Source organism: Talpa europaea (assembly GCF_964194135.1).
Source record: "Talpa europaea genome assembly, chromosome: 13".
Taxonomy (NCBI): Eukaryota; Metazoa; Chordata; class Mammalia; order Eulipotyphla; family Talpidae; genus Talpa; species Talpa europaea.
In genome coordinates, this window is record NC_140080.1 from 48,320,220 (window position 1) to 48,337,520 (window position 17,301).

Genomic DNA, 17,301 nt, shown 5'->3' on the forward strand with positions numbered 1-17,301 from the left:
CTTTTTTACATTTGGAGCATTAAGATCTCAGCAAGATTTATTAAGGTTTAATTTGGCCTGGGGGATATTCAATTACTGCTTTTTTCCAACTGGAAAAAAAATAACAAAACTAATACTAGTAATTATCATTTTCCTTCATGTTGCATTAAAGTTTTGTTGTCCTTGGGAAAACTCCAGAATCAGAACATTAGCATTTGACCTGATGGAAATTATTTTACTAAAGGGTAATCTTGAAATTCCAAAGAACAAGAAACAAAGAAATCCACAATTACTTATTATATTCTGTGAAGTACTAAATTTGTGTATAATTCAAACAGTAAGTTGAAAGTATGCTTAACTAAGCCCCTTTGTGACTTGAGACTGAGGAAAAGGAAGTACAAGCTACAGGTGTATTATGTGTGCCAGCACATTGCTGTGAATGAAAGGATTCCTGTCTACCTGAAGTGTTTACCAGCCAGGCATCCTCATTGTAAAGTTAATTAAATTGACACTACTTGCCATCTTGCTGGCATGTAGAACAACAAGTCTTAGGTAGTTATTATCTGGTTACTTGCTAGATCTTTATCTTATTTTGTTACAGTTCAGCAATTATGTCAGATTGTTAGCCATTAGAAAATGTACCCATCATACACATCACTTATGAAGAAAAACAACTAGGAAAACTTACAAAAAATGTTAAAAGCTGAGGAAAGCCATCATTCAGATGTGTGCAACCAATAACACTTAGCACACAATTTAATGGTCTAAACTTCAAAAAGGCAATGCTTTATTCCCACTTGCTGCTATGCTCTTTTCCTAGGGTGGAGCAAAACAGAGTAGATATTGGACCTACTGATTTAATCCTGTTATCTACAAAAGAAAATTATGTGATTACTTAGAAAATATCTTAGTCATCTTAGAGCAAATGATAAAACTTTTATAAAAAAAAAAAACTATCCCCATGCCACTAAATATGAAGCCCTCTCTTAAAAATTTAATTGCATGATTTTTTTTCCCAATTCATTTTAAAGCAAAGTTAATGTTCCCAAAGTTAGCATGAATAGAGAAGATTTTGTATTGATACTAAGAAACGTAATTTTTCAAGCTACTTTTTTTTAGTAAATGCTAATGTTTGTTAAGTTTGCAGCCTAGATTTGTTTTTGTTTTTCTCTGATGGAAAGACAGAACTGAATGTTAAAATTCCATAACTGACTGCATTTGTGGTCATGTGCTTTCTCATTTGGCTTGTTTAATTCCAGAGTGACTGTGAGCCCGTGCTATTATGTATGTGTGGGAATGAATTATAATGGGTTTGTACTGAGAACATTGAGTTTCAGTGTCACTACATCACAATGGTCCTTGTGAAGCCTGGCAGGGTGCAAATGCACAAGCCTGTTCTGTCTTTCTATTAGATCCACCAATCAAGCTCAGGGCTGGATGGGGAACAGAGGGTGTGAGGCTCTTTATTCAGTGGGATCAGTTACATCAACATCTTCCTCAGCTGTTTTTAGGGAAACCATTAACCTAAGACAGCCAACATAAATATTTATTGTGAAATTCTTCTTAGTTTTTCCACATTTTCCAGTGCTGACTCTGCATTTAGTTGTTGAAAAGGAGTATCAAATCTGAAGAACTGCAGGGCAGTCTGTAGAGTCTGCCTTTTGGCTGTCTACTGCATCAGTAGTTACATGTTCTGTTCCACTCATACCATTAGGATTTTTTAAGGTATGCTGATGTAACTAACCACTAAATAATGCTTCTCAGTATAAGTTGCTAACCACCTTCTTTTGGCTATTCTGGGAACCACACCAGTTTTAAAAACAGTATCAATGTCATAAATTTTCTACTTATTTATTAGCATATAATAAAAAAACACAACATTAAATAATGTCTTTGCATAATCATAGGAGAAAACTGACAAATTTTGTTTAGAATGACAAAATATTTTCAGGATTTTGGTGCATTGATACAGAGCAGATAAATACTTGAGACAAAATGTCTAAACAAATGTGAGGAACTTTCATTTCTTAAAATTTCAAAATCCTGCAATGATTCACATGATCCCCAGAAGTTTTCTACCATCTATTGTCTTAATGTAATTAGAAATTGTGGTCCCCAGAGTGAGCCAGCTCTGTTCCAGTATTCATTGAGAAACCCATTTTCTTCTCCAAAGCTACTAACCAGATGTCTGATCTGAAATTTTAGTGTCAGAAAAAGGGGTGGAAGCTTCCTATTCATGTGAAATTTTGAATTTCAGGAGGAGTTCTGCTACCCAGTGGAGTGTCTAGCTCTGACTGTTGAGGAAGTGATGCATATTCGCCAGGTCCTGGTGAAGGCAGAGCTGGAAAAATATCAACAGTATAAAGATGTCTACACTGCCCTGAAAAAAGGAAAGGTAGAGCTGTTTCAAGTTGACCTACTGGCAGGGTTAGAAGAAAGGTCATTCGTAGCGTGATCTCCTGAGGGAACTGCCTACCAACCAGGTGGCACAAGACTGGGAGGGGAGTCTGGTTGGTTAAGAGGCTTATTCTCCAGTAAACATTCTGCCTTTCTCAAAAAAGGAGTATTTTTGTTTCTCCCTTAAAAATCAAAAACTGTGGAAGGTTTAAATGGCATGCCTTCATAAAACCATCTCTGCATTTAGTCATACTTTTAGAGGATTTGTAAAGAAAGTGTATATGAGAAACAGAGGAGACTTTCAGATTGTTTCTATAATGGTGAGACTCTTGAGTTCCTTTTATTACCTTTGAAAAATAGGATTATAATTAATTACAGAGCCAAATAGTAGTCACAAAGCCAAACATAAAAAATGGGGTTTCTGAATTATTTTCTTCCTTCTATTAAACTTCCCCAGTATATAAAGCATATTCATACATGTAAATTAGGAAATTAATTATGGGCAATGCCTTTTTTTGCCTTTTGAATTTGTATTTTTTAGCTCTGCTTCTGTTGCCGAACTAAGAGATTTTCTTTCTTCACCTGGTCTTACACCTGTCAGTTCTGTAAGAGGTAAGGTATGGTTTTGTAATTGACAAAAAGAGAGATTTAACAATAGTTAAGAAAATACCAATTACCATCATTGTTTTATTTTTCTACACAGGAACAATATTTCAAAAACCCAATTTATCACCACATTGTGCTATGCTTTGTTAGAAATACTGAATTCTTCAAAAGAGAAGAACAAATACTTACTTTTTTTTCTTTTACTTTTGAACATGTTTAATATATACTTTTTTTAAATAAATATTATTTTTATATTCCCCATACAATTGCAACCCCCTTATTTTGACCCCAATCCCTCCCCTCCCGCCCCCCACCTCCCATAGAGTGTCTCTGGTTCATAGTTGTTTGTTGATTTTGATTTTCACTTTCTTATAGTTATTCATTTTCCTGGTCCCTTATGTAAGTTTTCTAGATTCCTGCTATGAGTGAGACCATCCGGTATTTTTCTTTTTCTTTCTGGCTTATTTCGCTGAGCATGATCCCTTAGAGCACCATCCATGTTGCTGCAAATTGCATGTGTTTATCTTTTTTGAATGCTGAGTAATATTCCATGGTGTATATGTACCACATATTCTTGATCCGTCATCTATTTTTGGGCATTTGGGTTGTTTCCAAAGCTTAGCTATTGTAAACAGTGCTGCTATAAATATAGGGGTGCAGGTGCTCTTTGGAATTGATGTTTCTGTATCCTTTGGGTAAATACCTAGGAGCGGAATTGCTGGATCATATGGAAGCTCTATGTTTAGTAGGTCCAGAAATCTCCACACAGCTCTCCATAGAGGTTGGACCAGTTTGCACTCCCACCAACAGTGCAGGAGAGTTCCTTTTTCTCCACATCCTCGCCAACATTTGTTGTTGCTAGTTTTTTTAATATGTGCCATTCTCACTGGTGTAAGATGGTATCTCATGGTAGTTTTGATTTGCATTTCCCTGATTACAAGTGATGTTGAACATTTTTTCATTTGCCTGTTGGCCATTTGCATTTCCTCTTCAGAGAAGTTTCTTTTTAGTTCTTCTGCCTATTTTTTGACAAGATTATTTTCTTTGTTTATGTTGAGTCTCATCAGCTCTTTGCAGATTTTGTTGATCAGTCCTTTATCGTAGTGTTGTGTGCAAAAATGTTCTCCCAGTCAGTGGGGTTTCCCTTTGTTTTTGTTATTGTCTCTTTTGCTGTGCAGAAGCTCTTTAATTTGATGTAGTCCCAGCTGTTTGTCTTTGCCTTCACTATCACTGCTTTGGGTGATGTGTCTCTAAACATGTCTATGATGTACATATCACGTAGTGTTTCACCTATATTTCCTTCTAAGTATTTTATGGTTTCAGGTCTTATGTCTAGTTCTTTAATTCATTTTGAGTATGGTGTGAGGTAGTGGTCAAGCTTCATTCTTTTGCATGTAGTGACCCAGTTTTCCCAGCACCATTTATTGAACAAACTTTCTTTGCTCCAATGCATATTCTTTGCACCTTTGTCAAAGATTAGTTGACCATAAATCTGTGGGTTGATTCTGGATTTTCTATTTGATTCCATTGGTCTGTGTGTCTGTTCTTGTTCCAATACCATGCAGTTTTGATGATTATGGCTTTGTAGTATAGTTTGAAGTCTGGGAGTGTGATGCCTCCATTCCCTTCTTTTTTTTTTTTCAGGAGAGCTTTGGTTATTGGGTGTTTTTGATGATTCCATATAAATTTCATCAATAATTGTTCTATTTCTTTGAAGAATGACATTGAATTTTGATTGGAATAGCATTGAATCTGTATGTTGCTTTTGGTAGGATGGACATTTTGATAATGTTAATTCTTCCAATCCATGAGCAGGGGATGTTTTTCCATTTCTTTATGTCTTCTTCTATTTCTTTTAACAGTGTTGTATAGTTTTCTTTGTATAGGTCCTTTACCTCTTTTGTTAAATTTATTCCCAAGTATTTGATTTTTTTTGTTTCCATAATAAAAGGGATGGTTTTTTTGATTTCTTCTTCTTCAGATTTATTGTTTGTGTATCGGAAGGCTACTGACTTTTGCGTGTTGATTTTGTATCCTGCCACTTTACTGAACTGATTGATGAGTTGAATTAGTTTTTCTGTGGAGTTTTTGGGGTTCTCTATGTTTATTATCATATCATCTGCAAATAGTGATAGTTTGACTTCTTCTTTTCCTATTTGGATTCCTTGTATATCTTTCTCTTGTCTTATTGCTCTGGCTAGGACTTCCAGTATTATATTGAAAAGCAGTGGTGAGAGTGGACATCCTTGTCTTGTTCCAGATCTTAATGGAAATGCTTTCAGCTTTTCACCATTGAGAATGATACTGGCTGTTGGCTTGTCATAGATGGCCTTTATGATATTCAGGTATGTTCCTTGTATCCCAAGAATTTCAAGGGCTTTTATCATGAATGGGTGTTGCACTTTGTTGAAAGCTTTCTCAGCATCGATTGATATTATCATATGGTTTTTATATTTCTTTTTGTTCATGTGTTGGATGACATTGATTGATTTTTGGACGTTGAACCATCCTTGTGTCCCTGGCATGAATCCTACTTGGTCGTGGTGAATTATCTTATGGATACATTGTTGGATTCTGGTAGCTAAAATTTTATTGAGGATTTTTGCATCAGTGTTCATTAGGGAGATTGGCCTGTAGTTTTCTTTTTTTGTGTTGTCCTTGTTCTGTTTTGGTATTAGTGTAATGTTGGCTTCATAGAACATGTTTGGTATTATCCCTTCCTTCTCAATTTTTTGGAAGAGTTTGTGAAGGATAGGCACTAATTCGTCTCTGAATGTTTGGTAGAATTCATTTGTAAATCCATCAGATCCTGGGCTTTTGTGTTTGGGGAGGTTTTTGATTACCATTTCAATTTTGCTGCTTGTAATTGATCTGTTTAGATGTTCCGTTTCTTCTTTATCTAGGTTTGGGTCATTGTAGAGTTGTAGGAATTTGTCCATCTCCTCTAGATTGTTGAATTTGTTTCCATATAACTGTTCATAGTAGTTAGTGATCATTCTTTTGATTTCTACTGTGTCTGTTGTGATTTCTCCTCTTTCATTCATGATCCTGTTTATTTGTGCTTACTCCCTTTTTTCCTTTGTGAGCCTGGCTAGGGGTTTGTCTATTTTATTGATTTTTTTTCGAAGAACCAGCTCTTGGTTTCATTGATCTTTTAGATTGTTTTTTTAGTTTCAATTTCATTTATTTCTGCTTTGGTTTTTATTATGTCTTTTCTTCTACTGGTTTTGGGGTTTTTTTGTTGTTCTTTTTCTAGATCTTTGAGCTTCGAGATTAGGTTGTTTCTTTGAGTTCTTTCTTGTTTCTTGATGTGAGACTCTTTTGCTATATATTTTCCTCTTATTACTGCTTTTGCTGTATCCCATACATTTAGGAAATTGGTGTCCTCCTTGTCATTCAATTCAAAGAAATTTTTAATATTCTTTGATCTCCTCATTAGTCCAGTGATCTTCCAGTATTGTGGTATTCAATCTTCATGAGGTAGGAGAGTTTCTTGCCTTCTTTTTATGGTTTATTTCTAGTTTGATGCCTTCATGGTCAGAAAAGATGGTTGGTATGATTTCAGTCTTGGTGTATCTGTTGATGTTTGTCTTGTGTCCCAGTATGTGATCAATCCTGGAGAATGATCCTTGTGCGCTTGAGAAAAATGTGTACGCCGATTTTTTGGGGTTTAGTGTTCTATAGATGTCTGTTAAGCCCAAGCACTCTAAATCCTTATTTAGAGCTTTAGTGTCTTTACTTATTTTTTGTCTCATTGATCTATTCATTGTTGATAGTGGTGTGTTGAAATCTCCCACTACGTGTGTGTTTTCTCTGATGTCTGTTTTCAGAGATGACAATAGTTGTCTGATATATTTTGGTGCTCCTTCATTTGGTGAATATATGTTAATGAGTGTTATTTCTTCTTGAAGTATTGTCCCCTTGATCATAATGTAGTGACTATTGGGATCTCTTTTTATCTTTTTGAGTTTGAAATCTGTTTGATCTGATATAAGTATAGCTGTTCCTGCTTTCTTTTTTGGTCCATTTGCTTGTAGGATTGTTTTCCATCCTTTAACTTTGAGTCTGTTTTTATCTTTTGTAGCTAAATGTGTTTCCTAGACACAGCAGAAGGTTGGGTTTTGTTTCTTAATCCAGCCTGCGACTCTGTGTTTTTTTATTGACAAGTTTAGTCCATTTACATTTAGAGTTAATATTGATATATTAGCATCTGTATTTGCCATTGTGTTTGTCTTTCCTTTGATTTTATTTATTTATTCTTTTAATAACTTTTTTTTTTGGCCGTCTTTCATTGTTATTCATCCCTCTGAAGTTCTGGCTTTAGGACTCCTTGTAGTATTTTCTGGAGTGGGGGTTTAGTCATAATGAAATTCCAGAGTTTCTGTTTGTCTGGGAAGGTCCTTATTCTTTCTTCATAGAGGAAGGAGAGCTTTGCGAGATAGAGTATTGGTTGGCATCTGTTTTCTTGGAGTCTGTTGACTATGTCCCTCCACTCTCTCCTTGCCCGTAGTGTTTCTTTGGGGAAGTCTGATGTCAGTCTGATTGGTTTTCCTTTGAATGTTATCTGTTTCTTCCCTCTTGTCAGCTTCATTATTTTTTCCTTGTCCTGGATTCTTGGAAGCTTTACTATTATGTGTCTTGCTGTATTTTTCCTTTCGTTGTGGAAGTTTGGTGTTCTTCTTGCTTCCTGTGTATCAATTTTCAGCTCCTTCTTCACGTTTGGGAGGTTCTCTTCAATTATTTCCTTGAATATTTTCTCTGTTCCTGCATCTCTCTCCTCTCCTTCTGGTATTCCTATAACTCTTATATTTCCTTTCCTCATGGAGTCAGATAGTTCCCAAAGTCTTTCTTCTGTCTTTTTCCTTCGTACTTCTCCTTCCTTTTCTGTTTTGGTTCTTTTTATTTCTGTGTCTTCAAGAGTACTTATTCGTTCTTCCATTTCCTCTATTCTGCTTTCATTGCTTTTCCCAGAGTTCTTTAGTGCCTCCATTAATTCTTTGATCTCCTGCATTTCTTTTACTTCCCTCTTTATGGACTCAATTTCATTCTTCTGATCGTTGATTATTTTTCCCTTATCATTGTTTTCCTTTATGACTTTTATCAGTTTTTTAATCATGGCAATTTTAAATTCTCTTTCTGGAAGGCTCAGAAGTTCTTCCAAGTTGCTGTCGTTGCAGTCTTGGGGGTGGTTTTCTTTTTGTGGTGTGCTTTTTTTCCTGAGGAGTTGCTAGGTTGCGTGTGGTTCTTCTACTCCCTACTGTCTGTTTTCTAATTTGCCGTATGCATTGGGACACTGTGTTGCTGGGACTGGCCGGCAACTTGGTTAACTTCTCCGCTCCCCTCTGGCTCTTCCGGGAGTCATGTGTAGGTTTCAAGCAGTCTTTACTGGAGAAAGGTCCCCGTTCTAAAATGCTGATGCTGGGACACGCGCCCCTGCATGCCTGGTCTGCCCTGGCAGTGGGTTCCCGCTCCCCCTCTGGGCTTGGACTGCAGGCCAGCAGGGGCCTGGCCTGGGCGACCTTCCCAGCTCACCTCTGGCTCCCCCATGAGCCTTCTGCAGGTTTCAAGCAGTCTTTACTGAAGAAATGTCCCTGTTCTAAAATGTCAATGCAGGATGCACTCCCTGCGCGCCCGGTCTGCTCCGGTGGTGGGTTCCTGCTCCCCCTCTGGGCTTGGGCTGCAGGCCAGAAGGGGCCTGGCGTGGGTGAACTTCCCAGCTCACCCCTGGCTCTTCTGCGAGCCTTCTGCTGATTTCAAGCAGTCTTTACTGAAGAAATGTCCTTGTTCTAAAATGGCGATGTGGGATGCACTCTGGTCTGCCCTGGGGGTGGGTTCCTGCTACCCCTCTGGGCTTGGGCTGCAGGCCAGAAGGGGCCTGGCATGGGTGAAATTCCCAGCTCACCTCTGGCTCCTCCGGGAGCCTTCTGCTGGTTTCAAGCAGTCTTTACTGAAGAAATGTCCCTGTTCTAAAATGGCGATGCGGGACGCACTCCCTACGCGCCCGGTCTGACCTGGCGGTCTGGAACAAATAGTTATTAAAGAGTATTAAATATATTTCTCTTCGTATATTTCTTTTATATAATCAAGATAATTCTAATAACATAATACTTTAACAGAAATAAATGGATGACCTTGTCGTGTTATTTTTTAGATAAATAAGAAAAATTTGAACAGATATATAGTGATCCTTTTATAGGAAACTAGGAATTAGGTTTTACAGATGGCTTGCCTTTACAGTTGTATTGACTTGTTATATTCTGATAGAAGAACCAGAGAGTTTTTATAATTTATTGTAGAGATTGACAGCCACACAGCCTGTAGTGTCTTAACTCTCCAGTTGTATCTATGGTATCATGCCAACTAATTCTTCTGATTTTGTGTACAGGCCAGTATGCTCACAGTGTTGCAAAAAGGTAAGCTATGCTTAGTGAAATTATAACTGTTAGTTTTAATAACTATGTCTTTTTAGCAGTACTGCTCATTCTCAGTTTTATTTGGGATAATAGATGCGCCTGCCCTCCAAGCCATATTGCACTCTTCCTATCTTTTCACTGGGACCTTCTACCTTGCAAAGAGGGGAAAGTTGTATGAGGCCAGAAAAACCTTCCACTAGCCACCATCGGCCCCTTCGGAGCATTGCTAGGTAAGTGAGGGGCCTGGGTCTTCAGCGTCTCCTTTGTAAAAGAAAAAAAAAATTTTTTTTTTTTTTTTGAGGACTATCATAGGTGATGGGATTTTGGTTCAAAGAGGATAGGGAGGGAGGAGTGTTGACTGGTTTTAGCTTAGTTGTGACTTGCACACAAATTTCCAAACCTCCCCTAAAGATAATGTGTAATGGCTAGCTGTCTAAGGATACCTTAATCTCACCATTGTTTTTTTTTTTTGGTCTGCCTTAGAAATTATTTCTTCATTGTGCCTTTAAAAATTCATCTTTACACTGATCTTGTTTTCAGTGGAGTTGGAAACTTGCACATAACAGGATAATCCTTCCTTCCTTAGTTTTTTTTTTTTTAAAAAAAGATTGATTTATTTATACAAGAACCAGGGAACAGGGCAGATGTGCAGGAGGGTGAGAGGATTCACCAGAAACTGAGAGGGGAACAGAACAGGCAGACTGACTAAAATACACTGCTGAGGGTAGCAGTGGGTGAGACAGGAGAGGTCTGTCGCGCCATGTAGGTAGCTTCCCGGTCAGCCCGGATCAAACCTGCACTGCAGAGGCTGCGGACAGCTTCACAGTGCCGCACTCAACCAATTGCACCACCAGGGAGGCCCCTTCCTTACTTAGTTTTAAAAGAAAATCTGTTTAATCCTGGGTTTACAACCATCTGCAATAGGTTTGACTGTTTAATCCTGGGTTTACAGCCATCTGCAATAGGTTTGATTTATTTTCCTGTTATAAAGGCAGAAATAAAGCTTTATGTCAAGAGCTAGCAATTTCAAAGAAGAGAAATTGTCCAAATATCAGTCTCTTTGCATTTAATTCAGAGTAAAGTTAGTGCTAAGAAAGATGGAAGGGAAGTCAGCTGGAGTTACAGTTAGCATGGCCACCAGTCACTACCACTCAGCAAAGGGGAAGCTGGCATTGTTGCCAAATGCTATTCTTTGGCTACCTCTGCATATCATGGCTCTATGGATAGTGAGGCAAAGCAGCTCTGAACCTACCATGTAACTTGTGCCTGAGACTTGGCTGCCTCTGTGCTTTTGATTCTCTGCTCTCAGATACTACTGTTCCGTGATGGTCTCTTACTGTGGGTTATCATCTGGGAGTTCAAGGCTGTGTGTGTGTAATTATCTGTTCTTTTCTGTACTTATTCTGAAGCTATTTGGTTTAGTTAAAATAATAAATGAGTAGGTGATTCTTAGTTACCTAAGAAATTACCTAAAATACTTACTATGATGGTGGTCTAGTTAATTCTAGCTCTTGGAAGCCAAAAGACCAGTCATCCAACTATGGAGAACTATTGGGAAGGGCAAGACATATTTAATAAATACTAAATGACAAAGATAATTTTTCTGGATGTGTCATAGGATTAAGATAAATTTGCATAATTTTCCTATTGTCTGACCTACCATACACACAGTTAACCAGCATTCACAAATCAGAGAGTCAGCAGAGAAAGAACTTTAAGTCCCTACTGAATCATCAGCAGGATGTTAGCGACATATACTTTATTTCATTTCAGTTGCTACCTTTCAATGTCTATATATGTATGGTAATCAGGCAAATATGCTCAATATCCCATTGCCCCAAAAATTCTAGAAGAGATGATAGGAGTTTTCAGTATTACCGTTTCTTCTTTTTTTTTAAAGATTTATTTATTCATGCATACAATAACTGGGGTACAGACCAGATGCACGGGAGGGTGAGAGGATTCACCAGATACAGAGCAGGGAACAGAACAGGCAGAATGACTGAAATACACTACTGAGGGGAGCAGCGGGCAAGACAGGAGAGGTCTGCTGCAACATGTGGGTATCTCACTGGCCAGCCGGGATCAAACTCGTGCTACAGAGGCTGCGGACAGCTTCACAGCACTGTGCTCAACCGCCTGCGCCACCAGGGGAGGCCCCTATGTTACTCTTTCTTAATAAAAAGTTTCCTGGTTTCCTTATCTCCAATAAGAAATTGTTTTTTGGAAGAATATGCTGTGGTTAAATCACTCCCCCATTCCATAAATTGGGCAACAAATTTACCTTTTTTGTACATATTTTCTTAGTATTTTGGTAAAACTATAACAATACTGGATGTTTCTGGTTTTTTTTCCCCCAGATTTTCCTCAAAATCTAAGTCTGTGGACAAATCAGATGAAGAACTACAATTTCCCAAAGAGTTAATGGAGGACTGGAGTGCTATGGAGGTGTGTGTAGACTGCAAAAAGTTTATTTCGGAAATCATCAGCTCAAGCCGGCGTAGCCTGGTGTTGGCCAACAAAAGAGCACGATTAAAAAGGAAGACCCAGTCTTTCTATATGTCCTCAGCAGGCCCCTCGGAATACTGCCCTTCAGAGCGGACTATCAATGAAATCTGAGCCTTGTGCCTTTTGGTTGTTTTTGTGTTCAGAGTCAGGTTTAATGCAGGGGAACACTGAGCTGGACTATCTCTCCTGGCTGTGGATTTAGTTAATAGGCTTAAATTTGCATTAGACCAGGCTTTTCTTGCAACACTTTGTTCCACAGACTGAATGCTGTGTTCATATCAATTGATGATACATGACCAGTCAGCCAGTAGCTCCTTTGCACTGAGAGACATCAGTCTGAAACTTGCTTTTGTGTGTATGTGGATTTGGAGGCCAGAAACTTTTTCCTTGGTTCCTTACTGTTGCTCAAATAATTTTCTGACCAAGAAAAAAAGCTTCTCATGAGAGAAATGAGCCTAACAAAGGTATCGATGTTAGCACAGTTCTACACAGTAAGTCATATTGGCACTTCCACCTGACAGTGTTCCTAGCTAATGTACATAGTGAGCAGTACCCCACCAGGCCCCAAACACCTGCAGGCGGGGCAGAACTGTTTATCGTCTCATAGCACAGACTCTAGAAGGATTTGCTACTACTGTCAAACTAATTTTAAATTATTGTTGCTCTGAGATAAAGTATACAGGAGAGACTTCATGCCTATATTCTAGTGTATCTGAATAAGCTGTACACCCACGTGGGTGACCATTTCTAATGAGCTGCTTTGTTTGCCCCAGTGCAGAGGAGCAGTACTCTCTTGAGCAGGTGTCAGGTTTTCATTCCCTCTCTTGAATGTACTATGGTTCCAGTAGTTTTATAATGGACAAAACTAACCATGTTTTGTGAGAGTTTCAGGTCAAAGGAAAGTTAAAAGTTTGTCCAGAAGCTGAGTGTGGTTTGGTTGACTATGTAAAGGGCTGTGACAGCGTTGGGTGCCAGCTATTGGTCACATTGTGGAGAATGAGCTGGCGCTCATACATTTTCACCTACATTTTTCATAACTTTATAGTCTAGTCATCTCAACTAAATTAAGCCACAATTTGGTACTTAAGATCTCAAAATGAAATTTATTTATTTTTATAAATGAATTTTAAAAGGAGAAACATTGTCTAGTTCTTTTTAAATTACAAGAAAACCTTCTGATAGATTGCTTTTTGCACATAGTTTTCCTTGTAAACGACTTGAGTAAGTGGCTTCTTGATGAAGGTAAGATTGGAGATTAGCAATGTATACCTGAAATTTCTCAGCTCGTTTGGCCCATACTCTGAGCTGTTTCTTATTATTTTGGTATCTTTGAAATGACCAACCAATCAAATTGCCATTAATATTTGAAATATTAGTTAATGCACATGCACAACAATTTCCTGAAAACTATAGGACACATCTGTAGTCAACACTACAACAGCACCATTTAATAAAAGGCATGGCAGTCACATTTCACGCCACATCAAAAACATTTCTATATAAAATTAACAAAAAATATACCTCAGAACTGCTCTGGTAGTAGAACCAGATTTTTTAATGGATTGATATTTACAATTTAGTAAATGACTTAATATTACTTTTACTTTCAAAATAAACTTTGCCAATTGCCTAAAATAAATGCATGTTAACGGTTCGTCTGTATTTGCATGTAAAAGTGGGCCACCAGAGAACCCTTATTGATTATGCAATATGTTTAAATTATCTTAAAGACTTTTTTTGAGAGCTTTAAACATCATATTGGGTGAATCTCCTTTATAAAATTTTCCAAGGGACTATTTAAATTCTGTACTTCAGATGATTTGGTGACAACCACGCTCTTTAAAGACCCTTGGCTTGAGCCACTAAACACCTACCAGGAAGGGAGCAAGGGAGAGAAAATGGTATTTATATATAGGCCTGGCCTAGGTAGTATGCTTTTTACAGTAATGATTAGTTTACTGTTATTAAAACAAACAGAACCACGAGAATGAGAATTTCATTCACATTCACAAGCACATCTATCTTTGACATATCTTCTTCAGATTTATGATAACTGTGTAGGCTGATTTGGATGTTATGATCTCTTACCAAAATATTAGGATATAAATCCTTCAACAGCAATAATGAGGTTTGCCAAGTACATTCAAAGAGGTCAAATAGATGGTATGTCTGAGACAAGTCCCAGAAAGTAGTGTGAGAAAGGGCACATGGCACAGTTAAAATTGTAGAATTCAAATTAGCATCACTTTTGGTGCATTTAACCCTTCCTTATCCATGACATGTACCCAGCATCTCATCTGAGTTAGGTCATTTCCAGAGGGCAATTCACTAACAGCTTATGGGGCATAGTTTTACAATCCTTAGCCTTGTCTGACCTTAGGCCTAGCTTCCTCTACTTACTACTAAACTAACATTCCTTTGCAGTATTCTTTATCCTGGCTCCTGGCTATTCAGTGTTTACTCCTGATCTAACAGTGTTGTTGACTGGAGCCTGAAGTGTCCTCGAGCTCGTGCACACCCTTGGGCATCATCCTTGCACACTCCTCTCCCCAGCTCCCTCCAGGCCCCAATATCATTCCCTTGTCCCGTACCTCATAAAGTCACCTGGTTGGGGATCTTTGTTTCCTTCCCCTTAAGTGTCAGAGTAAATAAGAATGCTTGTAAATACTGTAATATATCTATTAATATTTGAAGGGTTTTCATTCAGTGGATAATGGGAATTAACTCTCCCAAGACAAGTAAAAATTTAATCAAATAACTGATATGTACATTGATTTAATAGTCTTACTAGCCTTTCACATTAAACAAGAAGGTTGTTATGTAGTTTAAAATGATCATAACTTTGAAGAGATTATGTGATTAGCACCGTGAACTCATACCATGAATTTTTTTATGCTTTTATTTTTCTAACTGTATTAATAAATATAAAACTGGATTTTAGTGTCACATAGAAGACCTGAAAGTTTTAAATTATGTTATTATTTGCTAAAGCAAAATATCAGGTAAACTTATACATGCAAAATTGTTGAAGAGCCATGGAGAAATGTGTACTACTGACTGGACTTTAACCTTGCTTCCAACGCGTATAAAAGTCAAGGTATTGCTGGCATTCAGGGTGACGTGACAGTACTAAACATTTTCCATTGAAGTCTTTTATTTTAAAGTTTATCTAGGGAAAAATAAAATGGCTTTCCATTCTACCTTTTGTGTTGAATTCCTATTACAAGATGGTGTTGTTGTTTGGTATCTAGCTATTGAGAACTACCTAGGTTGGGAAGGCAAGATATTTTTATCACTAGCAAGTTATGATCACTTTGAGAACTACCATCTGACAAGGACCACACTGGAAGAAGGAATAGAAATGGAGCCACCACTTAACTCTGCTGTGTTGCCAAGCAACTGTGATGCCTTTTTTAAATCTCAACAGAGTAGGAAATTCAAATTCTATAAAAAGCACATAGCATTTTATTATATAAAAAGTCACATGTATGGGCACAAATTAGTATAAGAGAAAGCTTATTTTTTCTAAATAGAGTTCCTCAAGAGATACATATATTTTTTTCATTCAGCAAACATTTATTAAATATCAGTTTTGACCAAAAAAAAACAACCATTGTGTATCAATGGAAAAGAGACATAATTTTTTTTTAAGATTTATTTATGCATACAAGAGCTGGGGAACAAGCCAGAGATGCGGGGGGTGAGAGGATTCACCAGAAACAGAGTGGGGAACAGAACAGGCAGATTAACTGAAGTACACTGCTGAGGGGAGCAGCAGACGAGTCAGGAGAGGTCTGCTGTGCCATGTGTGTTGCTCCCTGGCCAGCCAGGGATCGAACTCGTGCTGCAGAAGCTGTGGATTGCTTCATAGTGCAGTGCTTAACCCCTTGCACTACCAGGGAGGCCCCCGAGACATAATTTCTTAAGGAACATACTTGTAAAGGAAATGGGAGGATATAGAAGACATTAAAATCCAGGCCATTCTAATGAAATGTGGCAAAAGCAGGGAGGAGTGTGTGTAGCATTGCTAAAAGAACCCTAACATGTATGGCCTAGGCTTCCTGAAAGGAAGCTGTGTTCTTGGACCTTATTCCAGTGGGAGTGGAGAGACTTCCCTCCACCAACAAGCAACTTTAGACACCAGCAGGGGGTTGAGAACGCAGCTCAGTTTTGACACTGTCTACCTGGACATAAGTCGGGTTCCACAGGTTATGGGCTCATTCTCCCAAGAATATCCTCCGTGTTAGGTATTAGCTACAAGTCCCAGGCTGTTACCTGTGCTTCTGGCCAGCCTGCTACAGACTGGAGGTTCCCATGACCCCATCCTCAGACCTCAGCTGCCCATTGCAAGCCCAGATAATCTGCGCTTCCGATGGGCTGGCTGTCCATCAGTTTCCCATGACCCCCCTCCACAGGAAGTCAAGAAACCTGTTTACTCACTAGATCACTAATGTGTTGCAAAGGATATTAAAGAGAAACAGGTGCTTCTGGCCTCATTGCAGTCCTTCAAGGAAGCACGTGAAAGGGCTGTTTTCCCAGCCTGGAAGCTCTCTCAAAGGACATATTCTTAAAATATACCATGATAAGAACACGTCTTATATCCCTTAAAGGCATAAATAAAATTAGGAAGATTAAATCACACTGAATTTAGGAAGTTCTTATGTTTTTAGAGCATCACTGGCCCTTTGCATAATTTATACATGTGATAGTTGAGTTTGATCTCAGTTATACAAGTTAGTCCCTTATTTGCCAAATATGATTTTGGGATCTTCTTTCTGAATTGTGTTTAACAAGACATTGATATGTGTGGCCTTGTATTTCAAATGGTCATTGACTCTCTGTAAGGGCAGGAAGGGCACTGAGCAAGTTTTGTATGATCCGAGCAGACAGTAAAGGAGGAGAGAGTCCTGGAGCCCTCAGTGGCTTTTCAGGCTTTTATTGGGATTTACCAGGTACACAGCAGGCAGGGGTACTGAGAGGCCGGGAGGCTGGCAGGTCTCCCAGCCCCCAGCAAGTCCTCACTCTGTCTGGGCTCTCCGGCCTTCTCGCGTTCTCTCTGCTTCTCTACTTCCTTGGTTCTTCCGTTTGTTCTCTGCTCTTCTCGTGGTTCTTCTTCTCTCTCAGCTTCCACTGGCGTCCCTGTGACGCCGCCCTTAAAAGCCCAGTCTTAGCCCAGGTGAATCCCATCTACCTATGCCCATACCCTACTCCAGGTGCCCGCCATCAGGCATGCATTCGGGACCACAGGGTTCCATCATCTGTCCTAGTGGTGGGAGGGCAGAAAAGCCTGATACTTTCACCTTACCCTACTATAACGGTAGGAATGGATGGACACAGGGCAGGTTTTCTAGGATCCAGCAGACCGAGTAAAGGAGGAGTCAGAGCCCTCAGGGGTTTT

At 38.7% G+C, this 17,301-nt stretch overlaps 1 protein-coding gene across 3 annotated transcripts in view; it reads left to right on the forward strand.

Moving 5' to 3' along the window:
* SPIRE1 (spire type actin nucleation factor 1) overlaps positions 1–12,014 on the forward strand; it is a gene marked incomplete at both ends in the record, with an annotated part of 186,405 nt that extends 174,391 nt beyond the window's left edge. For all 3 annotated transcript variants that reach the window (XM_084252095.1, XM_084252096.1, XM_084252097.1), the window contains 5 exons: positions 2,237–2,374; positions 2,918–2,988; positions 9,368–9,395; positions 9,489–9,625; positions 11,756–12,014. In XM_084252095.1, coding sequence (XP_084108221.1) covers positions 2,237–2,374; positions 2,918–2,988; positions 9,368–9,395; positions 9,489–9,625; positions 11,756–12,014 — 633 coding nt within the window. The remainder of the gene's footprint in view (positions 1–2,236; positions 2,375–2,917; positions 2,989–9,367; positions 9,396–9,488; positions 9,626–11,755) is intronic.
* Positions 12,015–17,301: the final 5,287 nt, after the last annotated feature.